The sequence below is a fragment of the Helianthus annuus genome, chromosome 10 (assembly GCF_002127325.2).
Source record: "Helianthus annuus cultivar XRQ/B chromosome 10, HanXRQr2.0-SUNRISE, whole genome shotgun sequence".
NCBI lineage: Eukaryota > Viridiplantae > Streptophyta > Magnoliopsida > Asterales > Asteraceae > Helianthus > Helianthus annuus.
Window position 1 is genome coordinate 3,671,320 of NC_035442.2, and position 21,111 is coordinate 3,692,430.

A 21,111-nucleotide genomic window follows, 5' to 3' on the forward strand; every position below is an offset into this window, starting at 1 on the left:
GAGTGTCTTGGTCAGGCGGTGTTTGTTTGTGATGGCGATGTTAGTTTTCGCTTAGTGGATCAAGTGGATGTACTCAACATTGATCTTGAGGATTTGGAAGTGTTAGCTCAAAACCAGATTAGAGCTACCGAGAAATATGAAGGAATTGCAAAGGGATGGACTTCAGCTGTTGCTTCAGCTATTCATATACGCAAAAAGGGTTTTGGTGGTTTCAAAGATCGTTTGGGTGGTGATCGTGACACTTGAAGCATTAAGAACCTGCATGTATAAACCTAGGGGGAGATTGTTGGAACCTGAAGGTTTATACATGTAGGTTTACTTAGTTTGAGGGTTGTTTATATATGTGTTTAGTTTATGTGTTTGGGCCGATTATGTAAGGGTTGGGCTAGTATGCTTTGTGTCGCAATGGGCTTAGGGTTTAGCCTAGTGATTTTGTATTTAAACCAACCTCAACCTCTTGGTTGAGGTTGTTGTTTTCGGTTGGAGGTTGCGACTCAAAGAGGAGCCGGTTACAATCAAGATTCTTGTATCAGTCATTGTTCAACGTTGAATGCAAGATCTTTGGTTTGTGTTTATTTCATATTATTGTTCTTTCAATATTATTTGTTCTTGAATTACCTTGTGATTGTTTTCCGCACCTTCACAAGTTAAGCTTGATATCATTGATAGATCCTGATCGGGTTTTACAGATTGCAACCTGTAAAAGCAAAACTAGCTTCACTGCCCGATAAACTAAAGGACAAGAGCTATGTGTTCCTGTTTCAACCATAAGACGCGCAAGATCACTTATTCCTTTCATGTTTGCAAAATTATCATCATTGCTTATAGTATGACGAAATTACTCCATATCGCCCAAAAGAGTCCCTATTTCTTGTGTAGTAAAATTATCTGGGTACATCACAGCAAACGCCACTATCCTCGATTGGTCAAACTTAGAAAACCCGTTACAAGGATTTAAACCTGACATATTTTTTTTATCAAACTAGTTCTTACCTCACTAAATCGATTTCCTAATTCTTGAATTTGCATGTCCAAATCCTCTTTAAAAATGTCAACTTCAAAATGATGTTGATTTGTAATGACATTCTTTCGGTTTCTTGGATTACCATAACTTTTCTTCATGTCCAACATTGTAATGTTGTATTTTTTACAAAAAAAAAGAGTCACTTTTTCCAACGTCGGCTCAAATCCATTTTGTCTTAAAGCATTTAATGCTCGTTTTGTTCCATTTATCATGTTGGCCGCTTCTAATAAATCTTTACCTTTTTGTTGAAGGCGTTTTGAAAGAGCATTTGTGTAACTTAAAATATCTCCCATCAAATGCATATAAAAAACTTGATGACTTTCTATTTTTTTCTTTCAAATTTAGAAAATCCCTGTTTATTTTTCCGCCTTCTTCTAGAGGGATCATCTAGAAAGCAAGTCGTTTTGAATTGAATATTTTCAAACAAAAAGCTGACATAGATGTTATGGGTATACTTTTTTTTAGATGGGTATCATTTTTTTATAAGTGGGTTTTGTGACAACTCGTAATTCGAACCTACTTTGTGTAGAGATACATGCTTATGTGATTTATTATAAGTATTAATTGTTATGATTTTTGCGCTGTGTGTAATGAAATGTATGTATGTATATAATGGCCCGAAAGCACAACTGAACCGAACCGCACAACCATCACTCGAACGCACAAGGCCATTGGGCCGTATTGCTTGTACTCGGGCAATGGGGATGCCCAAGTGTGGGTTCGGCCCATCCCATTAGCCGATAACACATGTGATGTTGTAAATGTTGTAACCATCTCACATTTTATCAAGAAGAAACACACACACAAACCCTAGCTCTTCTCTCTCTCTCTCACGAACCGAAGGCAGCCACCCTCCTCGAAGTTCATAGGATTCGGATCATTCTCTTGTTCGGATCAATCCTCATTCCTTTCCGATTCGGTTAGTATGATTATCTATCGTTTGATGGTATTATGATGTATGCTCGATATGATTGATGATGATTTGTTATGTTTGTTTCGAATACTATGTGATTAAAGATGTATGAAGGTAATCGACCATATATGTGTTTGATTCGAATCCGTAGAGTTGATTGTAGTATTCATGAAATCGGCTTACGTGTATTATAGAATATTTATGATAAATCGGGTTTCATGTTATCGATCGAATGTTTGATTAGTGTTCATGTCTTATTCGATTAGGGTTCATATGATTTGGATATAACAACTTTGTTTTGATCGATGGTAGGTTGTTTTGATAGTAGGGAAACTGTTAATTGATTGAAACATGGAAACTTGGGTATGATTGTAACCGAATGCATAAAACCCAGAATATATAAAACCAATCGCACAAGGGGCCTTGATTTCATAAGAGCCCAATCGCATAAGCTAGCCGACCGCACAAGCCCTAGTCGCACAAGCTGGAATGTGTTAGGGTACTACTGTTAATGCGCTGTATACAAATTAGAATTGCATGATCACACAACTCGGTCGCACAAGATACCAATAGTCGCACAAGACTATTGGATCGCACAAGTTATGTTTCAAGATAACATGTTGGGCCTTAGAGTCCAGATCACAAACGCACAACCCAATTGGATCGTATATGATATTGGATCGCACAAGGTTGTCATTTGTTTATTGCTGTTGGGCCGGGTATGTTATTGGATCACTTATGTTGTTGGGCCGGGTACATAATGAATCGCACAACCCCAAGCAGAACGCACAAGTCTGCTTGGATCGCACACGTTACTTAGTGGTTATTGGGCCGGTGTATATTGGGCCGATTACTGTTGGACTTACCTTAACCGCACAAGTTGAATGCATTGTTTGATTGCTAAGTGTTGCCATGACCTATACGTGTTTGTAACGTGTTAACTCTGTGTAACCATACGTGCTTTACTTGAACCAAACCTGACTCGTATGGTAATCTTGTTAGGCCGTGATTGACCACTCTTAATTCAAATAACTTTTGGTATAATCTGCCGAGCAAACCAAGGTGAGTTCACTGCATTTCTCAAGCATGCGTCCCAGTGGTTTGGGACAACTAACATACGTTTGGAAAGGGAATCATGGGTAAACAATGAAATTGAGTCTTGGTTATTATATATGGGATCGATCATTACCAATGCTTGGTTAGGAGCATTGGGGGCTGGACACACTCCAGGTTATTGAGGGACACACTTCCCGGATACATATGGGCACACTCCCTAGGGTATCTCAACAAGTTATAAACAGCATCAAATCGAATCACAACGTGGAATTGGCCTAACGTCTATTTGGTAACCAAACACGATAACTAAACTTTGAACTCACCCACCGTCGTCTGACACACTTGTCTGCATGCTTGCATGTCGTTAGCATTTATGACATGGACTTGCTATCTGGGAGTGCTGGAGTGGTCATGGATCGAGGCTCTTGGAATAATTTATATTTAATACACTGGTTTTGAGAACTTTTATGAAACAATTGTTAAACGATTTCACTACATGCTTCCGCTATGCAACTCCTTTGGGATTAATATTATGTCGACATTTCTATTGGTAATTAATAACATGTTTTATTTAAGTATTTATCATTGGTTCAATGTGATTGGTGGCTCGAACTCTGATGCGTAACACGCCTCGCGGGGTTTCCGCAGGTGGTATTTTTGGGGGTGTTACAGTTGGTATCAGAGCAAGGTTATAGTGAACTAGGTTTTAAAACGTTTTTGTAAAACCAGACTATAACCGAACACCATCGAAAATCGATCATGACACTCAGCTCCAAATTGCAAGGTTCGTCTCTCTCACTTTATACATTACTTGCTTAGCAGTCACACACTCACAACATATACGAAATGAGGCCTTAAACATAATAGTGGCTTGATAGTATAACACTACTCTTCGACTCATGTGAATCATTGACTGTGATACCATCCGTGTGTTGTTTGAACGGGGGAAACTTCGAGCGCAAGCTAAGAGGCACTGAGATAAACGTGCAAACCACCTTATTATTATGGGTGCACACTTAATAATAACGTGGGGTGCATGCAAGTCCCAGTGAGGCTTATCGAGCGTGAGAAGTGTTCTGCCTTATTATGTGTGAACTTAGTAGTACGTAGATCTCAACGTGATACATGATTTCCATCTCGTTTCGATTTCCTGAATCGGTTCATTTCCATCTTTAGAATCATGAGTGGACGAGGACACGGACGTGGCAACATCAACATGACTCAGGCTGAGTTGACTGACCTAATCAACACCCGTGTGGCTGAGGCTTTAGCAGCCTATCAAGCTGGTACGGAATGTACCAAGTACTTTTCCTCTAATACCGCGTACACGTCTTTTCCCTCCTATAATGTGTTTCCTTTCGTCATTTAGGTCAGCAAGTGCAACCTCAACCTAACCAGCCTGTGTGTACGTTCAAAATGTTTATGGACTGTAAGCCACAGACCTTCACCGGGACTGAAGGGGTTGTGGGACTCCTGAGATGGTTCGAGAAAGCAGAGTCCGTGTTTGCTATCTGTAACTGTCCCGCTGGGGACAGGGTGAAATATGCTACGGGTACCTTGGCGGATGGTGCCCTAACGTGGTGGAATGCCCAAGTACAGTTGCTGGGCATTGAGGCAGCGAATGCCACAACTTGGGATGACTTTAAAGAACTGATCAGAGAAGAGTATTGTCCTCGGGATGAGGTCCAGAAGTTGGAAAACGAGTACTACGACTTGAAGATGGTTGGATCTGAAGTTGAAGCGTATGTGAAGCGATCATATGAATTGGCCGACATGTGCCCGAACTTGTCCCGGCCTATGTCTCGGAGGATCGAGTTATTCATCAAGGGCCTGCCTCCGCGTGTGAAGAGTTTGGTCACTGCAGCCCATCTCAATGATTTGACACAGATTGTTCGATTAACCCACAAGATTGTGGATCAAGAGGTGGAGAGCAAAGCGGAAGTGGAAAGATTACCACCGCGTGTTTCAACCACTACTACTGCTGCACCCACTGCCACTGCGTCCGCTAATGATAACAAGCGGAAGTGGAAAGATTACGACAAAGCATCCAGTGCTGGCCAGACTCAGAAAAGGCCAGATCACAATAGCAATCGCAGCATCAGTCAGTCGTCTTCTGTCAATCAAGGCCAGGGAAGTGGCCAAAGTCAGGGTTCGTATGCAGGAAGGAAGCCTCGATGTATCAAGTGTGGCTATCATCACTTCGGGCAGTGTGGACGAACATGTAACACGTGTGGTAAAGCGGGCCACGAGGCCAAAGATTGTAGGCCCCCCAGCCCAAGCATCAGCAGCAACAGAACCAGTAGAACCAGAGATAGCAGGGACAACCACCCCAGCAAAATCAGGGCTTCAGAAAGGGGTGTTATCAGTGTGGGGACGAGGGTCACTTTAAGCGGGATTGCCCTCAGCTAAACCAGAATGCTAACGACAACGACCGCCCGAATAACAACAATGCTGGGAACAACAACAACAACGGCAACAATGGGGGAAATGGTGCTCGAGGCAGAGTGCTCCAGCTTGGAGCAGGGGATGCCAGGAATGACGGCAACGTTGTAACTGGTACGTTTCCTGTTAACAATCGTATTGCTTCTGTATTATTTGACTCTGGTGCCGACTAGAGTTATGTATCCCTAGAATTTAGTCGACGATTGGGGATAACCCCAACACCTTTAGAAGTTAAGCAAGTGGTAGAATTAGCGGATGGTAAAACCATAGAAGCCTCGAATGTCCTTTTTGGGTGCAAACTAGACCTCGTGGGTCAAGTATTTGATATTGACCTCCTTCCCGTTACGCTCGGTAGTTTTGACATTGTAGTAGGCATGGATTGGTTGTCTAGGCACCAAGCAGAAATTTTGTGTAAGGAGAAAGTTGTGCGTATTCCTCTCTCTGATGGGGAGTCATTGTTAGTTCAAGGGCATCGTAGTGGGACGATGGTTGGTATTATCACGGCCATGCGTGCACAGCGGTATCTACAAAAGGGGTATCCTGCACTGTTAGCGCTAGTTACCAACCCTCAGTCTGAAGAGAGTAAGATCAAGGATCTGCCAGTGGTGCGAGAATTCGCTGATGTGTTCCCAGAGGAGCTACCAGGGTTACCTCCTCACCGACAAGTAGAATTTCAGATTGATCTTGCGCCGGGAGCGGCTCCAATTGCTCGAGCTCCTTACCGGCTAGCACCTGGAGAGTTACAGGAGCTGTCCAATCAGCTACAGGAGTTGTTGGATAGAGGTTTCATTCGACCCAGTTCATCGCCTTGGGGAGCCCCAGTTTTGTTCGTAAAGAAGAAAGACGGGTCGTTCCGTATGTGCATTGACTATCGGGAGCTCAACAAGGTGACCATCAAGAATCGATATCCATTGCCACGCATCGACGACTTATTTGACCAGCTGCAAGGGTCAAGTTTCTATTCCAAGATCGATTTAAGATCGGGGTATCACCAGGTAAGGGTTAGGGAAGAGGATGTTCCCAAGACGGCTTTTCGAACGCGCTACGGACACTATGAGTTTTTAGTCATGCCGTTTGGATTGACTAATGCACCAGCGGTCTTCATGGATCTCATGAACCGCGTCTGTAAGCCATATCTCAACGAGTTTGTTATAGTGTTCATTAACGACATCTTGGTTTATTCAAAGAACAAGGAGGATCACGAGCAACATCTACGTCATATTTTGGAACTGCTGAGGAAGGAACAGCTGTATGCAAAGTTTTCTAAGTGTGACTTCTGGTTTCGAGAAGTACATTTCCTTGGCCATGTTGTTAACGAAAAAGGGATACATGTGGATCCTGCAAAAGTAGATGCGGTTAAGAATTGGGCGGCACCAAAGACTCCCTCGGAGGTGCGACAATTTCTTGGTCTCGCTGGATACTATCGAAGGTTTATTAGAGATTTCTCGAAAATCGCTCAACCTCTCACCTTGCTGACACAGAAGAATACGGTGTACTCTTGGGGAACGAAACAGGAAGAGGCTTTTCAGTTGTTAAAACAGAAACTTTGTAGCGCACCGATTTTGTCTTTGCCAAAGGGTACCGAAGATTTTGTGGTCTACTGTGATGCGTCGATTCAAGGTCTCGGCTGTGTGTTAATGCAACGCGAGAAGGTGATAGCCTATGCTTCACGACAATTGAAGGTCCACGAGAAAAACTACACGACACATGACTTGGAGTTAGGAGCGGTGGTATTTGCGTTGAAGATCTGGAGGCACTATCTGTACGGTACCAGATGCACCATCTACACCGACCATAGGAGCCTTCAGCATATCTTCGACCAGAAGGAATTGAATATGCGACAACGGCGATGGGTGGAATTATTGAATGATTATGAATGTGCCATCAAGTATCATCCGGGCAAGGCGAACGTTGTAGCTGACGCCCTCAGCAGAAAGGATAGTGCACCTAGGCGTGTACGAGCATTGCAACTTACGATCCAATCTAATCTTCCTTCCCAGATACGAGACGCTCAGGTAGAAGCGTTGAAACCAAAGAACGTCCGAGCTGAAGCTTTACGCGGCTCGAGACAACGACTAGAACGAAGAGGAGACGGTGCTTACTACGTAACCGGACGCATCTGGGTCCCACTCTATGGCAGCTTACGAGAACTTGTAATGGAGGAAGCACATAAATTACGCTACTCAGTACACCCTGGGTCAGATAAGATGTACCACGACTTGAAAACTACCTACTGGTGGCCCAGCATGAAGGCTCACATAGCAACCTACGTCAGCAAATGTTTGACTTGTGCTAAAGTCAAAAGCAGAACATCAAAAGCCTTCGGGTCTACTTCAGCAGCCGGAGATACCCACATGGAAGTGGGAGCTGATCGCCATGGATTTCGTCACAGGGTTACCGAGGACCCAGGCTGGAAATGATACTATATGGGTGATTGTTGATCGGCTCACAAAGTCAGCACATTTTCTAGCGATCAAGGAAACAGACAAATTCTCTCAGCTGGCAGCAGTGTATCTTAAGGAGGTGGTTTCTAGGCACGGGGTGCCAACCTCCATTATTTCAGACCGAGATCCGCGCTTCACTTCAGAGTTATGGCAGTCAATGCACAAATCGTTTGGTTCCCAACTCGATATGAGTACCGCTTATCACCCGCAGACGGATGGTCAAAGCGAGCGCACCATCCAGACACTGGAAGATATGTTGCGGGCGTGTGTGATTGATTTTGGGAAGGGGTGGGAGAAACACTTGCCATTGATAGAGTTCTCCTACAACAACAACTACCATACAAGTATTAAGGCAGCTCCGTTCGAAGCACTGTACGGACGGAAATGCCGTTCACCTCTCTATTGGCATGAAGTGGGTGATAGTCAGATCACAGGCCCTGAGTTTGTTCTTGAGGCATCAGAAAGCATTGTGCAGATCCGAAGCCGTATGGCCGCAGCTCGCGACCGCCAGAAAAGCTACGCTGACAAGCGTAGTAAACCGTTGGAATTCGAAATTAATGATCGCGTTATGTTAAAAGTCTCACCCTGGAAAGGTGTGGTGCGTTTTGGGAAACGCGGCAAACTAAACCCTCGTTATATAGGACCATTCAAAATTCTAGAACGAATTGGAAAGGTGGCCTACAGGTTGGAATTACCCGCTGAGTTGGGTAATGTCCATGATGTGTTTCACGTATCGCAGTTAAAGAAGTGTTTGGCTGATGAAACACTAATTGTACCATTTCAAGAGCTGAAGATAGACGACATATTGCAGTTTGTCGAAGAACCAATTGAGATTATGGATCGGGAAGTTAAAGTTCGTAATCACAGTCGTATACCTATTGTGAGAGTTCGTTGGAACTCAAAACGTGGTCCCGAGTTCACGTGGGAACGCGAGGACCAGATGAAACATAAGTATCCACATTTGTTCCCCAAAGACCAGACAAAACCCAGTGAACCTAATGTTGATGCAACTAGTGAATTTCGGGACGAAATTCCCCTTCAAGTGGGGGATGATATGACACCCCAGGAAAACTAGTGAATGATATAACTTACCTAGCTTCCCCAGTGAGTGCATACCAAATTTTGGGACGAAATTTCTTTTTAGTTGGGGATACTGTGACAACTCGTAATTCGAACCTACTTTGTGTAGCGATACATGCTTATGTGATTTATTATAAGTATTAATTGTTATGATTTTTGCGCTGTGTGTAATGAAATGTATGTATGTATATAATGGCCTGAAAGCACAACTGAACCGAACCGCACAACCATCACTCGAACGCACAAGGCCATTGGGCCGTATTGCTTGTACTCGGGTCAATGGGGCAGCCCAAGTGTGGGTTCGGCCCATCCCATTAGCCGATAACACATGTGATGTTGTAAATGTTGTAACCATCTCACATTTTATCAAGAACAAACACACACACAAACCCTAGCTCTTCTCTCTCTCTCTCACGAACCGAAGGCAGCCACCCTCCTCGAAGTTCATAGGATTCGGATCATTCTCTTGTTCGGATCAATCCTCATTCCTTTCCGATTCGGTTAGTATGATTATCTATCGTTTGATGGTATTATGATGTATGCTCGATATGATTGATGATGATTTGTTATGTTTGTTTCGAATACTATGTGATTAAAGATGTATGAAGGTAATCGACCATATATGTGTTTGATTCGAATCCGTAGAGTTGATTGTAGTATTCATGAAATCGGCTTACGTGTATTATAGAATATTTATGATAAATCGGGTTTCATGTTATCGATCGAATGTTTGATTAGTGTTCATGTCTTATTCGATTAGGGTTCATATGATTTGGATATAACAACTTTGTTTTGATCGATGGTAGGTTGTTTTGATAGTAGGGAAACTGTTAATTGATTGAAACATGGAAACTTGGGTATGATTGTAACCGAATGCATAAAACCCGGAATATATAAAACCAATCGCACAAGGGGCCTTGATTTCATAAGAGCCCAATCGCATAAGCTAGCCGACCGCACAAGCCCTAGTCGCACAAGCTGGAATGTGTTAGGGTACTACTGTTAATGCGCTGTATACAACTTAGAATTGCATGATCACACAACTCGGTCGCACAAGATACCAATAGTCGCACAAGACTATTGGATCGCACAAGTTATGTTTCCAGATAACATGTTGGGCCTTAGAGTCCAGATCACAAACACACAACCCAATTGGATCGTATATGATATTGGATCGCACAAGGTTGTCATTTGTTTATTGTTGTTGGGCCGGGTATGTTATTGGATCACTTATGTTGTTGGGCCGGGTACATAATGAATCGCACAACCCCAAGCAGAACGCACAAGTCTGCTTGGATCGCACACGTTACTTAGTGGTTATTGGGCCGGTGTATATTGGGCCGATTACTTTTGGACTTACCTTAACCGCACAAGTTGAATGCATTGTTTGATTGCTAAGTGTTGCCATGACCTATACGTGTTTGTAACGTGTTAACTCTGTGTAACCATACGTGCTTTACTTGAACCAAACCTGACTCGTATGGTAATCCTGTTAGGCCGTGATTGACCACTCTTAATTCAAATAACTTTTGGTATAATCTGCCGAGCAAACCAAGGTGAGTTCACTGCATTTCTCAAGCATGCGTCCCAGTGGTTTGGGACAACTAACATACGTTTGGAAAGGGAATCATGGGTAAACAATGAAATTGAGTCTTGGTTATTATATATGGGATCGATCATTACCAATGCTTGGTTAGGAGCATTGGGGGCTGGACACACTCTAGGTTATTGAGGGACACACTTCCAAGATACATATGGGCACACTCCCTAGGGTATCTCAACAAGTTATAAACAACATCAAATCGAATCACAACGTGGAATTGGCCTAACGTCTATTTGGTAACCAAACACGATAACTAAACTTTGAACTCACCAGCGTCGTCTGACACACTTGTCTGCATGCTTGCAGGTCGTTAGCATTTATGACATGGACTTGCTATCTGGGAGTGCTAGAGTGGTCATGGATCGAGGCTCTTGGAATAATTTATATTTAATACACTGGTTTTGAGAACTTTTATGAAACAATTGTTAAACGATTTCACTACATGCTTCCGCTATGCAACTCCTTTGGGATTAATATTATGTCGACATTTCTATTGGTAATTAATAACATGTTTTATTTAAGTATTTATCATTGGTTCAATGTGATTGGTGGCTCGAACTCTGATGCGTAACACGCCTCGCGGGGTTTCCGCAGGTGGTATTTTTGGGGGTGTTACAGGTTTACATCTTAAATCTAGCAATTTATCCATTTTCCATAAAGGAGCCGAATGAAACCAAAGTTTCATGTTCGGTTTTGAATTAGAGATGTTAAAAATGATGAATCGACGTCGACTATAACCCCTAGCCTTTCAAGCTAATGATGCGGGTTCGATTCCCGCTACCCGCTCTATATCCTTATATATTTCAGATGCATATAAAAAACAAACTCGAGATTTTTAAAATATGATAGAATACCTTTTGCATTTGTTCATTGTTGATTGAAATATCCATTTTCTTTAACTTATTGAAGTACGATAACAACTTCGGGAAACAATCTAAGCAAACTGATAATGGTTCTATGATGCGAACCCCATCGTGTATCACTGGCTCGTGCTAGGGAAACCTCTTGGTTTAATACTTTACCTGTTTTAATTTCACCTTCAAGTATTTCTTTTTCCACTCTCGCCTTTTTTTCCTCCCTTAACATATCTTTTCGTTTGCAAGAAGCTGAAACCGTAGTGACAACCATGGAAAGGAACTCATAGAAAGTTTTGACACCGGTATGTTTTTTTGCAACAGCGATAATAACCAACTAAAGTTGATGAGCAAAACAATGGATGTAATGTGCCGACGGGTCATCTTTTAAAATCAACGCCTTTAACCCATTAAATTCCCCCCGCATGTTGCTTGCACCATCATAAGATAACCCTGGCCTCTCACCTAAAATAAAAATAAACTATAACATAAAAAAATAATGATTATTAAGTTTATGTAAAGAATCTATAAATTTTATTACTTACTTGCTTTACGCTTAAGTGCTTGCTTGCTAATAACTTATCTATGACTTGTTTAAGAGTTGAACAAGCCGTGTCTCTCACATGAACAATTCCGATAAAACTCTCTCTAACAGCCCCAAGTTTATCAACAATTCTAACAACTACAACCATTTGTTCCTTCAAAGATACATCACTAGATTCATCTACCAACAACCCAAAACACATCATCTTCAATTTCTGCACAAATACTTTTTGTAACTTCCTTTGAAAAGCATTCAATAATCTCCTTTTGTATCTTTGGCGATGTCAACTTGTTCTTTTTTGCGTTCCCGAAAACTCTCTAACAGCCCCAAGTTTATCAACAAATCTAACAACTACAGCCATTTGTTCCTTCAAAGATACATCACTAGATTCATCTACCAACAACCCAAACACATCATCTTCAATTTCTGCACAAATACTTTTTGTTACTTCCTTTGACGAGCATTCAATGATCTCCTTTTGTATCTTTGGCGATGTCAACTTGTTGTTCTTTTTTGCGTTCCCTAATGTGTACTTACCAATTTCCGGGTGGTTAGTACTAATCAAGTTCAACACCGACATTAAAATACCTTGAGAATTAGATTCTTCTGATTCATCATGGCCATAAAATGGTAAAGAGTTTTCTAAACAGAATCTAGCACACATAACAGAACCAAGTAATCGATAACTATTTACAGTCATTTCTTCTTTAGTCAACTTCTTTGTATTCTCGTCCATATGTTGCTTTTGATTCATGAGATTGTGAATTTTTGTGCCGCCTTTAAATGATGACTATCAACATTCCCAACATGTTCCTTTAATGAACCCTTTTTACTCCAATCACAAAAGCCTTTAGAACTAGACGACCATGTATCTGTACCGCCTTGATTACCAACTTCTTCTTTAAACAAGTAACAATATAAACAATATACTTTGTCTGCTTTGATGCTATACTCTAACCAACTGCAATCAGTAAACCAACTAACAACAAACCGTCTTTTTTTCCATAAAAGTCTCTAAAAGGAAACTTATGACTGCGCGGTTGAAAAGCCCCTTTAACAAGATATGCCCTTCTTATGTCATCTATTTGATTTGGGTGATAACTAGCAATAGGTGGCCTATCATATGGATCATTCAAATCAATAATACCGCGTGTTGTTGGAATTGAAGTTGTATAGGACTTGCATCAACATCATCATTTGCTTGGATATTATCATTATCAACTTTCGGACGTGCATCGACGTCATCATTTTATTGTATTGTATCATCATCACCAACATTCAGATTTTCATTAATTTCTTTGAATTTTCTTTTGAAAAGGTTCCCAATTAAAGATTGTTTCTTAGATTGTGGTTTCATCATCACTTCAAAGAATTCAATCAAGATAACAACAATCCCTAGTTTAACAATCAATCAAACAATGAAAATTAGAAAAGAATACTCACAATTTGCAGATGATCGCTAACCGAAACATTCAATCAAACATTCAAGAAGAAAGGGATTAAGGATTCAAAAACTAAGTTATATAAAATCACATTCAATCAAACATACAAAATCGAAACATTCAAGAACTCAAGAAGAAAATAAATAAAGAATACTCACAATTTGCGGATGATCGCTAATCGAAATTGCCGTTCGGTTCAGCACTGATGTGTGATTGCGCGGAATTCTTCTGTTCTGACTTGGTATTCTTGGAATCCTTCGATCGTGCATGACTTCTGCTGGTGGTCCGTGGTCGACGGGCTTCTAGCTTTCTGTCGCGCATACAAACTTCAAAAGGGATTAAGGATTTGGATTGGGCTAGATAATATGCTTATTATTTAGGGATAATATTGTTTTGGGCTTAGTATTTACAATATTCAATAACAACTAATTTGGGCTAACATGTAACTTGTAAGAAAATTGTAAACTGATTTGGGTTGGGCTATATAAACTACAATTTGGGCTTACAATTTTTGTAGGGGTGTACTCGTAGTTGTTTAGGGGTATCCTTTGTATAAAACTCGAAAAAACAAGTTTACACTACCAGTACAAAGTTGAGCCATAGCCCGTGCTACGGCTCGTATAGAGCCAGGTCTGCCCCTGTCTTAACACCCAATACGCACAAGAGCCACATATGGTTTGACAACTGAAAAGTTAAATAATATTTTAAGAACTACTTATCAAGATTCAATAGAAATAAATATAGTACAGAAAGATGAGGGATGTAATAATGCAAACATTTATAACTTGCACTACTAGAAAAATTAAAATTTTTGACACCATTTTTCGTAGGAAATGCGTCACAACTCGCGATTTTCTACGAATTTGTGACGAAATGCGTATGTAGGAAAACCACTCGTAGGAAACTGGTTTCTTACGCATTTTCTACGCATTTTCCTACCCATTTCTGACAGAAAAGGGCTGTCACAAATTGCTACACATTTTCTACGCATTTTCCTACCCATTTAACGGAAGTTAATTTTTAATTTTTGCTACACAATTGTCACGAAATTTAATTTTCTACGAATTTGTGACGAAATGCATATGTAGTTAAACCACTCGTAGGAAACTGGTTTCTTTACGCATTTTCTACGCATTTTCCTACCCATTTCTGACAGAAAAGAGCTGTCAGAAATTGTTACACATTTTTCTACGCATTTTCCTACCCATTGTTACACATTTTTCTACGCATTTTCCTACCCATTTAATGGAAGTTAATTTTTTTTTATTTTTGCTACACAATTGTCACGAAATTTAATGTTTTTTCTAGTTTTATTCTATTTATAAAACATCCGAGAGATCGGATACAAAAGCAAATAAAACTAAAAACTATAAAATTTCAATAACATTAATCATAAATTTATACAAATTTACAAACAAAAAATGTATAAAATCTACTAACATAAAGAAAAGAAAATAAAATTACATATTCCTTTAACAAATTCAATAACATCAACCCACACCCATCTCATTTTTCGAAACCAACATCGAACACCTTCCGAGCAACTCAACAACTCAACATGCAACCGACACAACATCAGCAACTCAAGTGGTGAGAAAAGAATTCCATTTCATTCAGGCAAATCATCGAACACCTTCCGAGCATTAAAAAACATCAAGTTTCAGACTATCATTCAATTAAAGTCGAACCTGTGGTGGACGAACAACAAGAAGAACAAAAAACAAGAACTGATTGAAACCAAAACTGCCGGAACATGGTATCGGTACTATCCGAACGCCGAACCAAACCTTGACTGAATTGAACCTGAACCGAGATTGCCCCAACTCGAACCACACCTTAAACACCTCCACTATCGTCATCAATCGCGACCCCGAACCGTCATCTAAACTGACCGTGTTTCTCGTGCTCATCATCTCGCATCATCTCGCATCCGCTGATGCGTCGGTTCGTCATCGCGCCGCCGTAGCGAGGTGGTTGGAGGTCGAGCGGTTGCATAAGAACTTCTCCGGTGGGGATGAGTAGAGGTGGTGTGAGAAGAGGGAAGTTTTCAGCTCCGGCGTCCATAAGAACTTCTCCGGCGAACAGTGGGATACTTAGGGCTTCAGGAACTCTAAGCCCTACCAAAAGCACAGCCAGTGATAGCACTATGGAAGAGTTACAAGCTGCCAAAAAGGAGAAGAGTGTGTTGTTGATGAAGATGTGTGGTAGGTGGGTGTGCAGAGATTGTGTTTGAAGATATTTTGATATTTGTGGGTTTAAGAATTTTGTGTTTCTTTAGGTATTTTTAAACCGTTGGATTAAAAATTAGGTGAGCAATGGACCGTAGGATGATGATCCGTGTGAAGTTTAATTAAAGCTTTTGATTGGCTCAATTATGTGTAAAACATTATGCCTCCATTATTCTTTTCATAAGTTAGAAAATAGGAATATATTACTGTATTATTATTATTATTAACTAGTTAATTAATGAAAAAATATTAGTATTATTATTAATATGGTGACACATAAATTTTATCCAGTTTTTTATGAATCACATTTTTCGTAAACTATATGTCATGTAATTAGATTTTAAATCTTAAATTTGTTATAAACTAGTTATATCAATTTGTTTTTATAAATCACATTAAAAGTGTAATTATATCAATTTGTTTTTATAAATCACATTAAAAGTGTAATTGTATCAATTTTTTTTAAATCTCCCTAAGTATAAAGTACAACTACTCAATGCATCAACATGTTGATAATTTATAATGTATAAATATGTTTCGTTATTCCAACTATCAAATAAGATTTAATTATTAATTCCAAAACATACTTACAAAAAATAAATGAATTATAGTTATATAATAATTAGGGCTGCATACGAACCAAACGTTCGGTGAACAGTTTATAAAAGAACATGAACAGAGGTATCGTTTGACTTAAACACTATTTATTATCGTTCTAATGCTTGTTTTGCGAGAAATTAAGAGCGGTAAATTACCGATTGTCACAGCATTTTGATTGGCTCACGTGTTTATATTTGAAAGTGATTTATTTACCACATGCCTCCATCACGTGTTTATATGGTAATAATAAAATATGGTAATAATAAAAATAGTTGCCTCCACTGAGTCTGAACCAAGCCACTACCACTACTGTCGTCTTTGACCGGCTGAGTTGAAGAAGCTTGATATTGACCAGGTTAACAATACATATGTATAACACGGGTATACACAGATTGACCCGCGTTAAATTTGACCTGAACTGAACCATGACCCGAGTCGAAACAAAACTGGAACTATCATGAAGCTAATGTCATCTATTTTAACCAAACCTGAATCGATCTGGAAGTATCCGAACCAACAACAACAAATCGTCTTCACAAATGCGTAGCAAGTTGCTACACATTTCCTACACAATAAATTTTCCATCACAAATGCGTAGCTAGTTGCTACACATTTCCTACACAATATGGTAATAAATTTTCTATCACAAATGCGTAGCAAGTTGCTACACATTTCATACACAAAAAATTTTCCATCACAAATGCGTAGCAAGTTGCTACACATTTCCTACACAATATGGTAATAAATTTTCCACCACAAATGTGTAGCAAGTTGCTACAGATTTCCTACACAATAAATTTTCTATCACAAATGTGTAGCAAGTTGCTACGCATTTTCGACACAATACTTAGAATTAGTATATTTGTCACTATTGTGTCACAAATTGCCCAAAAAAATCAAGGTCTTTTTTTCGTAGGAAATGCGTAGTAAATGTGTCAGAATTTGCGACACATTTTTTTGCGTAGGAAATTTCCGTAGCAAAATGACCACTTTTCTAGTAGTGTTGTTTTGGATAGCTATAGTCTAGAGATGGTTGTGTATGCATGTGCATACACTTTTAACAACTCAAGAATTTACATTGATAAAAGAGTAAAGTTCTATTTTGCTCCCTGTGGTTTGGTCTTAATATCCATTTTGATCTAATAGTTTTAATTTGACTTTTTTGCTCCTTGTGGTTGCATAACTGGTTCAATCTTTTTCCTTACACTCACATCCTCCAAATTGATTTTTTTATTAAGGGCAAGCAAGACTTTTTGCATATGGGCAGTTTTGTCTTTTGCCAAGTTCATAAACCCTAAAAACCCCTCAAATTCTATATCGATCAAACTATCGGGTGACTTTCACGTTATGGAGATTTTTAGGGTTATGAGAATTGAAGTATAGATTTTTAGCGGTCACCAGATTCCTGCAAATTGAAGTATAGATATAATTGAAGCATGGTCAAACAATTATTTCTGATTTTCTACAACAAATTCGGATTATTTCTGTGTTCTTCTCACTGGATTTTTTCTGTGTTCTTTCTCGATTCATGTCGTAGTTAGTTTGACCATGTTTCGACTTATATATGTCCTTGTTAAAATCATATATATGCTTTGATTTTGTATACAATATGGAGATTTCAAACTTTATGTCAAAATCTGATTGTTTTAACCATAACTTCATATACGAGTAAATAAAATTATATACAAAGGATGTTAATATATAATACTAAAGGTTACTTGTTATTTAATTTTATAATGTGAAAAAACAATTTTCTTGAGTACATATCACCTTTCAACTACTACCAAGTACTAACTACACATTATCACAATTTTGTGTGCCATGTAAAAAGATTTATATATTTAAATTTGCATATGTTAAAAGAAAATTAGATAAAGGCAAATGGGTACTCATTTACCATAAAAATCTATTTAATATGACACTTTGCGCTAAATATGCATATAAAACGATTTACATATCTAAATTTGCCTATTTTAATAAGAAACTAGACTAAGGCAATTGGGTATATCCCGTTTTACGTATACAGATTGTATATGTAATTAGATTTCATTGAAATATTAACTAATATAATTAAGTAATTTAAACCTAAATCATATACCCCACCAAAAGACTTGTTTGCCCTTATAAAAAATCAATTTAATGGTGTGAGTGTAAGCTAGGGAAGAGACTGAATTAATTAACCACAAGGAGAAAAAAAATCAAATTAAAACTATTGGAGCAAATTAGATATCTGGACCAAATCACAGTGAGCAAAATAGAACTTTACTCTTGATGAAATGTGCTTACAACAACTCACATCACATATATAGTGGTCCATGCTATTCCACTCACAGCGAGACATCATTACACTTGTAGATTTACATTTTTTTTTAAAAGATATATTTATCAAAACACACACCAAAAGAGACAATGGCTAGCAAGCTGCAAGAAACCACTTGTAGATTTACATGAAAACTATGATACTATCTTACGACTTACGAGCTGCAACTAAACATAACAGATACATAAAACACAATCGACGACAACACGATCTACCACGTTTTAGTAAATTCCGCAATTCGTAAACCAAAATGAACATAAAAAGTGAAAAACAACAACCAGCTTATAGTAGGACACAGTAGGACAAGAGCGATACAAAGCAATCACGAGTGCATATTACAGGGGTGCCCTTGGAGCACTTCTAGTCTACGATGTCACAAAACCGACAAACTTTGAAAACATAAGGAGATGGTTGAAGGAATTAAGGGACCATGCAGATGCCAACATTGTGATCATTCTCATAGGTAGCAAAACCGATCTCAAACATGTTAGGGCCGTTGCGATGCACAAAGTTTTGCAGAGAGAGAAGGTGTTTCGTTCATTGAAACATCTGCTTTAGAAGCTGTAAATGTTGACAAGTCGTTTCAAACAATTCAGGTGAGACTGGACCGAGTAGCGTTAAACAGGGTGAGACACTTGTTGTTGGAGCACAAGATGCTAATGCAAAGAAGGCTTGTTGTTCGTCATAAGATACAATCTTCATTTTTGGTTAAAACCTAATAGCCAAAAAAAAAAAAAAGAAAAAAAAAAAACTCAATACATTAATGACCTTTTTATTAAACACACGTACACAATAGCAAATTACACACCAGGAGGACTTTACGATTCATAAAAACAAATCAACGCTCTTATAACGTCGCTGGATTACACACCAGAAGGACTTTACGACTTGGAAAAACAAATCAACGACCTTATAACATAAGGTTGTTATTTTATTGTAGACAGTACACATCTTATTTGCACACAAACGTGTTTACACAGGCCAAACCCTAACTGAGTGACCTAAAATGGAACACATTTTGAAATTCCAACTGCAACAAAATCGCTGCAATAATATGGGTAGCAACATGGCTTTATAAGTGCGTTGCAACCCGTGCTGCCTTCCGGCAAGCAGCCTGGAACAGGCTCGCACTCATTGCTGATGTTACAACCAAGCCCTTCACAACACCATGTTGAATACCAAGCACATTTTTCCCAAAGACCTCCACATCTCCTCGCATTATACCCTTTCAATATCGAACGACCGAATTGTACGGTGGCCTGCAAAGAGGGATTGACAAAAAAATGAAAATGTAATGTATAAATATGACAAGTCAGTTTTTATACAAAAACAAGTCAGATATTTAACTGACCGGTGTTTGATCATTTTGGACAACCATGGCAATCATCTGATCATCATTGATTGAGGAAGCACATGAAACCGAGCTCGTGCAAATGATAAGAGTAAGAAACAACACTATGTAGTTCATGATCGATCTCTTGTACGTCTTAGTGTTGTGTTGTGAGGTTCCTAGTGCATCAAGCTAAGCTTATTATATAGACTTTATCATCACATGATGATTCGTTTTCAAAATGAGACATTCATTATAGGTCCCCACACCCACCAACATCCATTTAACTAGAAATAAAAACCATTTTGTACATGATGTTTTTTTATTTAAGCTAAGCCTTTAAAATATAGCTAGAGTTTAGAGGTAAGTTCGCGCTCGCGGCTGGACCACACCTGCTTCTCTCCGTGTTACACTGGAGAGAGCAATTTGTAGAGGTCTCGGCTTAGCGCAATAATAGTAGCAACCGTTGACCGCCCTCCCTTATTTTAGTTACACCGTCGTCGCACATCGCTTTTGTTCAGTAACAGCACAAACAACACCTTAAATAAAAAAGAGTATTTGATTTTGATAATCTCAACTATTCGTCATTGGCCGCCAACAGTTTCAACTTCAAAAATAACCACTGGCAGTCCTAACTATTAACATATTGCCTTCTAATGGACTCTGACTAACGGATCCCTAACATTTTTAGCCAAAAAAATTAAATTTTTTCGCCCCAAACCTCTGTTATCTTAGATCAGACCTTTAGGAAGCTTTTCTAGTAAAAGCCCCAATTATCAAGGTTTCCCGAAAACTCTTTTTTAAATTTCAAGTTCTCTCCTTAACGCACGATATTAAATTACGCACGTTATAAAACTCACATCCCTAATCACGCATGTTGTAAATCATAACCATGCGTGATTATGTTTTTTCAACATGCGTGATTTATGGTTTTTCAATATGTGTGATCATGATTTTAAAAGTCGTCAGGCGCTCCGTAGTCGGTCAACCGGGGAGTTGAGAGTACTCGGCCAAGGCGGAGAGTACACGGGGAGTACTCGGAGATGCAAAATTATAAAGAAATTAGTTTTCGGAAATTAAAAATATGTCAAATAACATAAATTAACTAATATTTATAACAAAATACGTGATATTGAAATTCATTCTTTAATATGATAGGCATAGCAATTATGTTTTATTTTATTTTAAGTAAAACTCGGCTCGAGTTGACCTATTAGATCCAATTTTGGCC

The 21,111-nt window shown here is 39.1% G+C and overlaps 2 protein-coding genes and 1 long non-coding RNA gene across 3 annotated transcripts; 1 reads left to right on the plus strand and 2 right to left on the minus strand.

Annotated features, from left to right (window-relative positions):
* Positions 1 to 1,393: 1,393 nt before the first annotated feature.
* On the plus strand, positions 1,394 to 11,217 carry LOC118483344. Its single transcript, XR_004870431.1, has 2 exons — positions 1,394 to 1,514; positions 11,181 to 11,217. It is a non-coding gene; the product is annotated as an uncharacterized LOC118483344 (long non-coding RNA).
* A 536-nt stretch (positions 11,218 to 11,753) lies between these two features.
* On the minus strand, positions 11,754 to 12,696 carry LOC110880433 (zinc finger MYM-type protein 1-like). Its single transcript, XM_022128955.1, has 3 exons — positions 12,283 to 12,696; positions 11,962 to 12,174; positions 11,754 to 11,897 (listed from the first exon to the last, which is right to left on the minus strand). Exons 1-3 carry the CDS (start codon positions 12,694 to 12,696, stop codon positions 11,754 to 11,756), a joined length of 771 nt encoding a protein of 256 aa, XP_021984647.1.
* Positions 12,697 to 19,305: 6,609 nt separating this feature from the next.
* On the minus strand, positions 19,306 to 20,193 carry LOC110883815. The gene is made up of 2 exons (XM_022131460.2): positions 19,902 to 20,193; positions 19,306 to 19,809 (listed from the first exon to the last, which is right to left on the minus strand). The coding sequence occupies exons 1-2, from the start codon at positions 20,016 to 20,018 to the stop codon at positions 19,552 to 19,554; spliced, it is 375 nt and encodes a 124-aa protein (XP_021987152.1). The 5' UTR covers positions 20,019 to 20,193; the 3' UTR covers positions 19,306 to 19,551.
* Between the last annotated feature and the right edge of the window lie 918 nt (positions 20,194 to 21,111).